General features: G+C 49.3%; 1 protein-coding gene across 1 annotated transcript in view; it reads left to right on the top strand.

Annotated features, from left to right (window-relative positions):
* The window catches only part of PRPF40B (pre-mRNA processing factor 40 homolog B), a 31,270-nt gene that overhangs the window by 15,221 nt on the left and 3,303 nt on the right, over positions 1-12,746 (top strand). The window contains 11 exon segments of the mRNA XM_033138241.1: positions 193-343; positions 962-1,095; positions 2,037-2,151; positions 4,069-4,160; positions 4,862-4,978; positions 6,672-6,756; positions 6,759-6,808; positions 8,480-8,575; positions 8,817-8,897; positions 10,679-10,781; positions 11,589-11,650. Coding sequence (XP_032994132.1) covers positions 193-343; positions 962-1,095; positions 2,037-2,151; positions 4,069-4,160; positions 4,862-4,978; positions 6,672-6,756; positions 6,759-6,808; positions 8,480-8,575; positions 8,817-8,897; positions 10,679-10,781; positions 11,589-11,650 — 1,086 coding nt within the window.

The following is a 12,746-nucleotide window of genomic DNA, read 5'->3' as shown; positions in this document are numbered from 1 at the left end:
ACAGAGGTGGTTGATGAGTTTGCGGAAAAGCGTAGAATCCAGGCGTTCCATCTCCCAGAATTCCCTCCCTTGCCCATCACCTCCCCAGCCCTCATAATGGAGAAGGATCCCGGAGCTTGGGGGCGGGAAGCCAGGTGCCCTGCTGGGGTGGGTTCTGTCCCCCTAATGCTGTCCTCTGCCCCCCCCACCCAGGAGCATGCCAAACAGCTGCGCAAGAGGAACATCCAGGCTCTGAAGAGCATCTTGGACAGCATGAGCCGCGTCAGCTTCCAGACCACCTGGTCCGAAGCCCAGCAGTACCTCATGGACAACCCTAGCTTTGCCAAGGATGAAGACCTGCAGAGTGAGGCGCCTTCCACCTTCCTAGTCCTTCTCTCTTTCCCCGCACAAAGCCCCCTAGGCGAACGCACACCCCTCCCAGGTGGAAGCTCCAGAATCACAGGGGCTCCTATGAGGCTCCGTGCGCGCGACAAAAATGCCACACCAGTAAGAAAAAGGCTCACTAACGGGGTGGGGTGGAGCCTTTCAGTTTACAAGTGGGGAAAGCTCAGACACCTATCAATATCCAAATCTATGTCTGTTGTTAATAAATAAAATAAAGGGAGACCCTGAGGCCCTGAAATCCTAAATACTGTGGTTAACCCCTTAAAATAAAATGGATTCTGTTGGCTTGGGCGTTTGGACTGTGACCTGTTCTGAGTTTGCTGTGCTTCCCAGAAGTCATGAAAACTTTGGTTCTAGGGCTATAAGGCTCAGAAGCAGTGTTCAGGTGTCCTGGCCTTTGGGTCTCCTTACTGCTGCCACCCCCCACCCTGCCCCTCCAGCACCACATGCCTCTCCCCAGCCAGAGATGATAGATTCCCCTCCCTGTTTCCCTGTGCTGTAGCCTGCCCCACCTTGCTGGCCCAGAGTGATGCACCCTCTTGCCCAGCTGAGCTCGGGCCCCTCCCACCTCTTTCAGACATGGACAAGGAGGATGCCTTGATCTGCTTTGAGGAGCACATCCGGACCCTGGAAAGAGAGGAGGAGGAGGAACGTGAGCGCGGCCGGCTGCGGGAGAGGCGCCAGCAGCGCAAGAACAGGGAAGCCTTCCAGGTAGCTGAAGCTTGGGGGGAGGCACAATCAGTGGGGGGACGGGACCCTGAGCCCCTGTTTGGGAAGTGGGAGGCAGCCTTGCGGAAGGGCAGAGCACATGGTTTGGTTGCAGAAGTCCCTGCCTGGGGTTGGGGGGGACGTCTGCCTAACACCCCAGAGATTTGCTGCCAGTCAGAGCAGGCAACGACTAGGCTAGATGGACCAAGGGCTTGATGGGAACGAGGCAGCTTCGTACCTTCTCTCTTGTAGCCGTATTTGTAATCGCCTGCTGCGTTATGTCTCTGCAATCATCTTGAGGATAAAGGAATTGTTAAGATGGTTCGGCAACGGAGCAAAGGCAGAGCCTATTTTGCATGGTCTTGCAACAGATGGTGTTTGCCAGGGGTCGGCAACCTCCGGCCCATGGGCCGGCCGTGGCCCACGGAGGCCGTTTAACCGGCCCACGAGCCGCCCACTCACCGAGCCGCCCACTCGGCAAGTCCCCTGCACGCTGCCCTAAACCGGCGCAGGGACTCGCCGAGTGGTGCCGGAAATGGCGTCTGCGCATGCCCAGACGCCAAAAATCACTTCTGCACAGACGCGATTTTCGGTGTCCAGGCATGCGCAGATGCCATTTCCGGCATTGTGCTGCGCATGTCCGGCCTACGGACGATCCAGCCCATGGCTGGAAAACCTTGCCGACCCCTGGTGTTTGCTTTGACCTGAAAAGTATTCCTGATTTCCTAGGAAACGTCTGGAGAAGAGGTCTTAAAAAAAACCACAGCCCCTCCCCATCCAAGTATGAGCTGGTTTTGGGATGCATAGGTGGGATGTGGGGTTTTGGGGCCTGCTTTGGAGCACATGGGCCGCCCCGCCCCCGACAGGGCCTGTAAATGGGGGAGGGGCTGACTCCCGGATCTCTCTCGCTCTATCGTAGAATAACCAGGCTGCTTCTTGCTCAGGCCTTCTTAGACGAACTCCACGAGAGCGGGCGCCTGCACTCCATGTCCACTTGGATGGAGCTGTACCCCTCCCTCAGCACCGACAGACGCTTTGCCAACATGTTGGGCCAGCCTGGTAAGCAGACGATGGACAGGAGCCCCTGCCCCCCCCGCCCCCTTCCCAATAGTAACCCTCATCCAAAGGGGAGGTGCCTGGGATGTATTGAGAGAGAGAGCAGAAAGCCCAACATGGGGCAGTAGGTGAGAGCACCAGCAGAGGCACACAAAAAGGTTCCACTGGAGCGGGTGAATTTCTACATTGGGTTGTGCTCCTGGTAGTGATTTAGTGGAGCCGATGTGATAAGATGGGCGTTCCAGCTAACCAATGGGAAGATAAAGCTGTCGGCCGCGGAACGTTCGTAGTCCAGCTTCTATGAAGAGTGGTATTTGTCAGTGCGGCTGGGATTTAAAAGCACCACAAAAACAAAGAGAGAAAGCAACTCCCCACCCGCAAGGAATTGCCCCTGAAGAAGGAAAGAACCCTTTCCAGAATTCATAGGGCATCAGTAAAAATGGTTGCTTCCAGAGACAGACCATTGTCTTCTCTTTTGTTCTTATGGTGGTCACGCATGGCTTGTTTCATAGGATTAAAAAGCACTCTTCTGCTAATGAAAAGTGCTCAGTGGAGGAAAAGGATGGTCGGAGGGTTTGGGGAGCTTCCATTCCTAGGTTCTGTCCCCCCCCCCATTTTTTTTAGTTTAGTTTTCAGAGGGCATAACTCAGAGGTAGGAGAACATGCTTAGCCTGTTGAAGATCCCACAGTCAACCTTCGTCATTTCCAGTTAGTGGATCCAAGCCATCAGATTTTTAATTGGAAGCACCGAGGATTGAACCTGAGATCTTCAGCATGAAGATTGATGCTTGAAGCTCTTGAACCAGAGTTAGCAGCTCTGAGCTGGGGACACCCATTGGCTTCATTCAAGTTTTTAAGGCAACTTATCTTATCTCAGTGTTTTTCAGACTCCCTGCCTTTTTTGGGGGGGGGGGAATACATTTTCTGCATGGATTTATCTTCCGTTGAATCCCTGTACATTGCACAGGATTCTGGAGAACGTTTTTAACGCAGGGGGTAAGGAAGCTGTGGACTTCAGCTCCCATCAGCTCTAGCCAAAATGGCCCCGGTGGTCAGGGGTGATGGGAATTATAGTCCAGCAGTATCTTGAGGAGCCACACCTGCCTCACCCATATTCTAGGGTCTTCCATTGATACAGGGTTCTTCACTTTCACCTTGCCTGAACTGAGAGTGAGCCAGAGAACACACTTTCTGTTCTTCTGTTGCTGCAGATTACTGGGTGAGGTGGGGGCCTGGTAGTGGTCTACCAGGGATTGTTGTCTGCCATTTACTGGGCCGCTGATAAACTTCCAAGGAATCCTGGCGCAGTAGGCCATTCCATTGTCACGGGTGGGACACTTGGACCATTTTTTTTGGTATCCACACATGTGCAACAATGTAAATATACATAAAAATTAACAACCAAAATTTAAGCTATGTTCTTAATAAGATACTGAACATTTTACTAATTTTTATTTTTATTTTTATGGATATTTTTGACAATTTTATTAAATGTTAAAGTATTGTCACGGGTGGGACAAAAAAAGGGACACAGAGCTTGAGATAAGTTTTGATTTATGGAAAAACTCTGTGAGTTGGGAGGTGGATCAATGATAAACTCAGCATATCTGTTTAAATCAATGTTTATTGGTTACAACTATGCAATCAGAAATTAAGTTTAAGAAATTTAACGATACAAAATTAAGGGGAAAATGCTGTCACGGGTGGGACAATCATCAGAAAACTTTTAACTTGAACACTTCTGTGAAGACTACGTGGGTGGACTTTTGAAAAGAAGGTCCATAAACTAAACTTCTTTTGTCTTTAGCTTTTAAAAAAAAAGGTTAGACTGCACATTTGGAATCTTCCTCACCAAAGTTCATAAGCCACTGTCTTTAAAAACTTATGAATAATGGGATGTGTTCTTCTCCCCTTCCACAGGCTCCACCCCACTGGACCTGTTCAAGTTCTACGTGGAAGACCTGAAGGCGCGCTTCCATGATGAAAAGAAGATTATCAAGGACATTCTGAAGGTGTGGCCATAGTGTGCATTGGAAGGACATGGAGAGAACGAGACACATAAGTTTTCCCTGGTCTACTGCTCCCTCTCCTGAATCCAACCTGTGCTTCTCTCCATGATCCCAAAACTGGCTGTGCCTTCTCCCTGTGTGCAATCACGGTTCTTCTTCCAGAAGCTTCTTCTCTTGGCAATGAACCCATAGTGTCATTTGAAACGTTATTCCTTCACAAGTGGAAAATCTGCCATGTTTTCATATCTCTGTCAATTTCACTGTGGTAACTTGGAAGTTGAACGGAATTCGTTCCGGAAGTCCGTTTGACTTCCAAAACGTTTGGAAACCAAGGCGCGGCTTCTGATTGGCTGTGGGAAGCTCCTGCAGCCAATCGGAAACTGCGGAAGCCGCGTCGGATGTTTGGGTTCCAAAGAACATTCGAAAACCGTAACAGTCACTTCCGGTTTTCGATCGTTCAGGAGCCAGAACGTTAGACTCCGAAGGCATTTGAAAACAAAGGTACGACTGTACAGTCTACTTTGTGTCAATTTCACTTTTTCTGAATTAAAAAAAGTAATGAGTGAAATTGACATATAACAGATGTTGGAGAGAGTGGTTTAGAACAGGCTATCTTGATACTTGGTGGTTTTTGGAGGGAAATAGGGGAATTCCTAATTCTGTTGTTCTCCTCTGTGTCCCGTCCCCCCATCTCTCCTTGGTAGGACCGGAGCTTCAGCGTAGAAATAAACACAACCTTTGAGGACTTCGCCCATGTCATCAGTTTTGACAAGCGTGCTGCCACGCTGGATGCCGGCAACATTAAGCTGACTTTCAACAGTGTGAGTAGGGCAGGGGTCAGTCAGTGTGCCTCCAGACTGTCAGCGGGAGGGATCCCAGTGCATACAGTTTGTGCAATTAAAGCGAGTTAAAGGGATCTGCCACCCTCACATGTCAGTTCCACTTTTTTTTTTAAAAAAAAGAAAAATAATTGGACTGATTACTGTTTGGAAAGTGATGGGGAAATGCATTGAAAAAAGTGGGATGCACAAATGAGCAATGGGAAGACATGTAAATATCCCACAAGCAAATCAGGATGAATGCACATCGTACCATAACATCTTGGCTGAAAACCACAGTAATACCTTATTTTTCGCTCCACAAGACGCACTTTTTTCCTCCTAAAAAGTAAGGGGAAATACCTGTGCGTCTTATGGAGCGAATGGTGGTCCCTGGAGCTGAATTGCCCAGGGGCCAAAAGCAGATTGTGCTTTTTATTTTACAAAGAGAAAAGGGAGTGTTGAAAGGACCCCGCTCAGCAGCTGATCAGCAAGAGATCGGGAGAGAGATAAGAGTCCCTGGCTCCCTTTCAGCCCCGCCCTCCTTTGTTGAATGTGGCTGCAGAGGGAGGTTGTTTGTTTCCCCAGCGACATGTGACTGGCTGATTAGATTATCTGTCTGGAAACTGTAGAAATTGCTCCCTTTCCTTAAGATTTTTCAGAAATGTGAGTTAAACCCCATAAAAATGGGGCTTTTCCTCTTTGCTTTTCCCCCTTTGCAAAAGGAGCTTGCTTTTCCCCCTTTGCAAAAAAAGCTGCAAAAACCTTTAGCTGATCCTCAAAAACAAACAAACAAACAAAAAACACCCAGGGCTTTCCCTTTGCAAAAAAAAGCTGCAAAACCTTTAGGCTGATCCTTAAGAAAGGCCTTTTGTCTTTGCAAAAACAGCTGCAAAACTTTAGCTGATCCTCAAAAAAAAAAAAAGGCTTTTAGAGGAGGAAAACCGGAAAAATATTTTTTTCTGGGTTTCCTCCTCTAAAAATGGGGTGCGCCCGTATGGTCCCGGTGCGTCCTATGGAGCGAAAAATACGGTAATCCTCAGTAGTCTAATCTCCACATAAGCTTTGTGCAAGCATATCAGGATAAAGTGCTCTATAAATAGGTTACCTGGAAGAGTCTGAGTTGCTTGCACAAGATGTACGGCACAATTTCCAATAGCTAAGTGCATCTGAAAGGCAGGGCCAACATGCAGCTTCAATACAGTGACTAGTTGGCTCCAAATAAATGTTCCTTTGGAGTAGTGGAGACTGTAGGAGCACATTATGGGGAGCAGGATACCCTCAACCCTCTTTTATAATACTAGGACTTGGGATTCACTGGATGAAGATGGCTAGGCCTACGGGTGGGGAGTGTGGAACACTGGTAATCTCAATGTTGTCCCAACTCCCATCAGCCCCAGAATGCCTGGCCTGTTGTCAGGAATGATAGGAGCTGTAGTCTGAAACCCTGGAGAACTGCTGCCAGTCAGTGTAGACAATACTGAGCTAGATGGACCAATAGGCCAGATTCAGTTAAGGCAGCTTTGTATGTTCCTATGCCTGATCTGGCAAGGAGGATAATTTTGCTTGTTCAGTGCAAGGAATGGGAGAGATCCCTAAGGGCCATTCGGGTTCTGTGATAAAAAAAAAAGACCAGTGGAGGATAAGAGGAATGCCGTATAGTGATGCCCCCCTCTCCCTGCTCCCCTGCCCTCAGCTGCTGGAAAAGGCCGAGGCACGGGAGCGCGAACGGGAGAAGGAAGAAACTCGCAAGATGCGGCGCAAGGAGGCGGCATTCAAGAGCAGTTGCGCCAGGCAGCTCCTCCACTGGAACCCAACACTGCCTGGGATGAGGTGAGGTTTTCTGCGCTCGGTTGCAGGGACCAGCTCCAGCTGCCTTTATCTAGAGTTGCATGAATTGGCTACTCGAGAGGAAAACGATCAGGGCTGAAGTTCAGGCACATGCTTGCATTTAGGAGGTCCCAGGTTAATTTCTGGGGATCTGGGAGGGGCTCCTGTCTTGAATCCTGGAGAACCACCACCAGTAAGTATAGGCAATACTGGGCAAAAGGGGAGCAATGGTCTGATTCTGTACAACAGGGGTGGCCAACTTCCAAGAGACTGCGATCTACTCACAGAGTTAAAAACTGGCAGTGATCTACCCCCTTTTGGGGGGGTTCAGGTTGAGGTTGTTGAGCTTTTTTTTAGGAAGGAAAGCCATCCATGTTTTTTTGGGGGGGGGGTTTCAGGTCAAAGTTGAGCTTTGTTTAGGAAGGAAAGCCCTGTTTTGGGGGCTTCAGGGCAAAGATGTAGAGCTTTTTTAGGGGCGCCAAAGTTGCTGAGTTTCTTTGGGGGGAGCCAGTGATCTACCAGGTGATCTACCACAGACATCCAGTGATCTACCAGTAGATCACGATCTACCTGTTGGACATGCCTGCTGTACAAGATAGCTTTTAAAAACCTAGTGTACTGACACATGCAGAGGTGCATTAGGCAGCCTCCTTTGGAGGGCAGGTAATTCTTCTGCATCACATGATTCTATAGTGTATAGCAGTGTTATTTATCCCCCAGTTGAGGACGACTGCGGGGGCACAAAAGCAGACCAGTGACTTGTGCCAAGACACAGCATGCCTCTTCTGTGGGTGGGCTTCTCTCTCCGCCTCATGGGAACCTTTACTTATTTTCATTTTTTTGCAGCATGCACTTTGGGGAATGACGGCTTCCAAAGCCTAAAGTTGATTGATCTTCCCTAGATAACTTTTTGCCTTAATGCAGTGATGCAAACACTTTAGTGACCGCAGACGTTAATTGCCACTGGTTGCCTCCCTCCATCGGTAATAATCTGGCAACTTTGTGTGAAGCACCTGAAGCCTTTCCTGTCTGAGGGGTTAGGATATCCTGTTGGGAATCTGAGGTGAGGTACCTTAGCAGCAGAAGTTGCCTCCAGTTCCAGTCACCACACAGAGGCTTCAGGTCCAAAATAGTTTACTGCAGTAGAGGATAAGGCTTCAGTAATGCAGTTCCAAAAACTGATATATACATACAGCTTGTAGGCTTTGCAGATACAGATATACAAGCACAAATTATCTCTCTTGCTGCAGCTTAAAGACGTAAAACAGACTACAGGTAGGTAGCCGTGTTGGTCGGCCATAGTCAAAACAAAATAGAGACCAACTAAGTTTGTTCTTGGTATGAGCTTATCTGAAGAAGTGTGCATGCACACGAAAGCTCTACCAAGAACAAACTTAGTTGGTCTCTAAGGTGCTACTGGAAGGATTTTTTTTTTATTTTGTAAAACAGACTGCAACTCATGGACAGACTCACTGACCCGAGTAGTGAGCTGCCATGGCCTTAATCACTTATGGTACAAGTCCATTGCCATAGCAGCTGGCTTGGCTGACCTTCACTTGTTGGCTTAATCTCATACTTGGGGTGATGGGTGCTCATGAAGGAAATTAACTCTTTCCAACCATGTCCAGTTCCTCCAACATGTCACCCCCCCTTTTTTTGTCTTTCCTTTCCAAGGTCCGAGAGCGGTTTGTCAACAACATAGCCTTTGAGCAGATCACGCTGGAGTCAGAGCGGATCCGCCTTTTTCGTGAGTTCCTGCAACTACTAGAGGTGAGCAGGGGCTGATTGGGAGGGTCAGGGTGGTTGAGCCTCAGCGGGAACTTCCGCTGTGGGGATCTGTGGGGTGGGATTGCCTGGTGATGAGAAGCTTGAAGTAGTGGGGAGGAGAGGCGGTGGAGAAGGCAGCAAGTCAGGAAGGCTGTATCAGAAGAAGGGGCAGCTCGGGATTTTTTTCCTGCAATTTGGATTCACACACATGCACACCACTCTCTCTGTCTCCCTCTCCCCACAGACCGAGTGCCAGCATTTCCATGCCAAGGCCAAGAAACATACCAAGAAGCCCAAGAAGCACCATCGCAAGCGGTCTGCTTCGGTGAGACCAGGGGGCTGTGGTGGGAGGGAGGGAGGAAAGAAATGGGGTTTGTGTGTGACTGAAGTCAGGGTGGTGAGACATGTTCATCAAAGCCAAATGGCATAGAGCCTTCTTCCCCCGTCCTATTAAAACTCTCAGTCCGTGTTGGTGCTTTTGCAGCAAGAAGTGTTGGGAGAAACCCAGTGGTCTACACCTGCAGTGGAATAAGGTGGTAGAGTGGACTGCACCCCATGTACACAATTGCCTGTGATTTTTCAAAAAATAAATACCATATTTATCACTCCATAAGACACACTTTTTTCCTCCTAAAAAGTAAGGGGAAATGTCTGTGCGTCTTATGGAGCAAATGCGTGGTTCCTGGTGCCGAATTGTCTAGGGGCCAAAAAGCAGATTGTGCTCTTTGTTTTACAAAGAGAGAAGGGGGTGTTGAAAGGAAGCCGCTGTACAGCTGTTCAGCAAGTGATGGGGAGAGAGATAAGGCTCCCTTTCCAGCCCTGCCCCCTTGCCCAGTCCTCCATTGTTGAATGCAGAGGGAGGCTGTTTGTTTCCTGAGCGACATGTGACTGGCTGATTAGATTATCTATCTGGAAACTGTAGAAATGGCTGTAGGACTAGAAGCTGCAGAACTGTGAGTTGAACCCCATAAAAAGCTGCACCACTTTGAGCTGATCCTCAAAAAAGCAGGGCTTTCCCCCTTTCCTCCTCTAAAAACTAGGTGCGTCTTATGGAGCGAAAAATACGGTATCACCAAAGAAGGAGCCGACTGGCCTAGGACTTTTTCATGGATGTCCTAGATTTTTCACTTGCAGGGAGTTGTCTATCCAAAACTGGCATGTGTGTCCACACAGCACACACAGAGTCCATTCTATCACCCTAGGATTCTGCCTCCTCACTTGGCAGTGATTTATATAATTACATAAGATTTACATAATTACAAAAAACCCAAATGTAAGTTGTTTTAATAAATGGAAGCATCTCAATACATATACAGTAAAATTAAGCAATCCCTACATAATTCATCAGGGACGCGGGTGGCGCTGTGGGTTAAACCACAGAGCCGAGGGCTTGCTGATCAGAAGGTCGGCGGTTCGAATCCCCGTGATGGGGTGAGCTCCTGTTGCTCAGTCCCAGCTCCTGTCCACCTAGCAGTTCGAAAGCACATCAAAAGTGCAAGTAGATAAATAGGCACTGCTCCGGCGGGAAGGTAAACGGCGTTTCCGTGCGCTGCTCTGGTTCGCCAGAAGTGGCTTTGTCATGCTGGCCACATGACCCGGAAGCTGTACGCCGGCTCCCTCGGCCAATAAAGCGAGATGAGCGCTGCAACCCCAGAGTCGGACACGACTGGACCTAATGGTCAGGGGTCCCTTTACCTTAACCTTACATAATTCATAAAAAAGGTCTAACAAGACAGAAAAACATTAAACCAGTTACTGTAAAAATTAAGCATCTCCAAGGTCAAATCCTGACCACTACAAAGCCTCCATATAGTCTTGAGGCATCCTGAGTAGCATGTTGTGCAGAGCTCACAAGTACGATGGTCTCTGGCCTCTTCAGCAGCAGCAGGTGGGGTCCATCGGGGTCTCCCAGGCCAGGTAGAAATAGGTGCAGAAAGGGAGTGAGCTAGCCTAAGACCTCCCTCCTTGACATGCTTGGTGTTTACTTGTGACAATTAGCCCTTGTGATGTCCTGGGTTTATTAATGGCATGCCGGACTTCCCAAGTGCTAGTCGGCCCTCCCCTCTGGGATTGGGTGACTGGACGTGTGCAAATCTCTCCCCTCAGGGCTCAGAATCAGGCTCAGACCACCCCCACCGCACAGCCAAGCGCAAGAAACGAAACCATTCGGAATCGGCTGGTTCAGGACCATCGTCGTCACCTGATTCAGGTAAGAGCGGGGCATTTTGTGGAGCCAAGCAGCTGATTCAAACTGCCGTTCTCGTAATGGCGGCAGTGGGGAGGCTTCCTCTTCCTGAGGGCCACATTCCCTAGTGGGCCACCTTCCTGGGTGGGGGCGAGGTAGTGGGGTGTCACCCTTCTCTCAGCATAGTAGGGTGCTGGCCAGCCACACAAAAGCCAGAGGTTTCCACATGGACATCTCTCCACTGAGGCCAGCAAGAGCTATTATTACGAGGATGCAGTCCAACGAGGCGGAAGAAGTGGAGGCCTGTGAGGGGTGTGGCCTGGGGAATGTCTCGAGGGCCAAAAGGAGAGGTCTGGAGGGCCATGTGTGAAGTTCCCCACCTTTGGTATACAGAAACCCGCTCACTGTGTGTGAAGGGCAGTGCTGGATTAAACCCCGTGGAGGCCCCTAGGCATTCGAAATCTCGGGAGCTCCTTTGCAAATTATCCCCTAATATGTTTGTGATTTTACCAACAATTTTAATAAACCAAGGGGCAGGGCCCCTAAAAAGTGGGGCCCATAGGCCAGTACCTACTCTGCCTATTTGGTAATCCAGCACTGTTAGGGGGGGGGGGTTGGCACCCATAAGAATCACGTGACACCCTGGACACCCTTCCGCCTACCTGCTGAATCCAGCCAGCGGTGCTTCTGTTCCTCTGTGCGGAAGGGGCAGGGATCCATGGAGGTTTGCCCGCAGGCTCGTCCGTCTAAACCGGCTCTTTTGCCTGCTCCCACTGAAGGATGGCAGCACCCACATGCTGTGGCTTCCCCCCCCCCTCCCTCTGCCCACAGAGCACAGCACCAGGCGCTCCAAGAGGCAGAAGAAGAAAAGCAAGAAAAAGAGGCACAAATCGGTGAGTCCCACGGCAGCAAGTAGTGGCAGGAGGCGGGTGAAACAGGTGTGGGTGAGGCAAGGGGCTGGAGCAATACACACCTCCCGGGGTGGAGGCACACAAAGCAGGTCATTGCCCGGGTGGGAGGCCACCTGGGTGGGAGCCCCATGTGATAATTGTGAAGGAAGGAAGGAAGGAAGGAAGGAAGGAAGGAAGGAAGGAAGGAAGGAAGGAAGGAAGGACGGACCCTATAGGAGCCTTCCATGGAGCAGGATTCTTCTCTATTGAAGGCAGACATAGAACCAAAAACGGACAGAGATGGCAGGGAGATGCAGGTGTCTGCTCCATGTTAGAGGAGACATTTCATCAGGAATTAAGAGTTGTTTGACTGGCCTCAGCCGGAGGTGAAGAGCTTTTGTTGGCTGGAGGTATTTAATGAGAGGTTGGACGACCTATCTGCCAGGGAAGCTGCTGCAGCTGCAAGAGCCCTGCGACTGTCCAGCAGACGGCTAGACTAAATGGTCTCCCAAGTTCCTTCTAGTTCTGTGATTCTGTAGTGTGAATCAAGCAGATTTTCCTCTTAGCTGCATCATTTACTCTCTTGCTGTTTTCTGTGTCTGTAATGGCGAATGTCAACGTGCTATGGAAGCCCCTTTTACCTCAAGAAATCCTGCTTGGTTTCTCCCCACCCCAACGTCTCACACTTTTTGAGATTTGAAGTATATATTTGCAGTATTTAAGGGATCCTTTAAAATGAAAAGAAAGAAAGCTAAATTTCTCAGAATGCATACTTCCGTACACAGTGCACAATTATGTTGTATTTATGGGTATCATCTCCCCCTTAATGTACAACACAATGAGTGGCAGCATTTGCATAAAACAGGGGATGGAGGCTGATTCGTGCCACATTTATCACTTGATGGCACACAGCTGGACGTGTGGACTGAGTCCATTGAAGCGCATGGTGACTCGCAAGTTCTGTTTGTGGGACTGCAAAGGAGCCATTGCGTGGTCCAGTCCTATAGGGAGGACATGCACTAAGGCCACACTAGTTGTAAGCAGTTCACACGTTCTGCTATCAAATCACCCAGTGTGCAAGGATTGTGTAGAACAAAGT

This window comes from Lacerta agilis, chromosome 2 (genome assembly GCF_009819535.1).
Source record: "Lacerta agilis isolate rLacAgi1 chromosome 2, rLacAgi1.pri, whole genome shotgun sequence".
Classification (NCBI taxonomy): Eukaryota; Metazoa; Chordata; class Lepidosauria; order Squamata; family Lacertidae; genus Lacerta; species Lacerta agilis.
The sequence above is the reverse complement of the archived record's forward strand: the minus strand, read 5'-3'. Positions and strand labels throughout refer to the sequence as shown.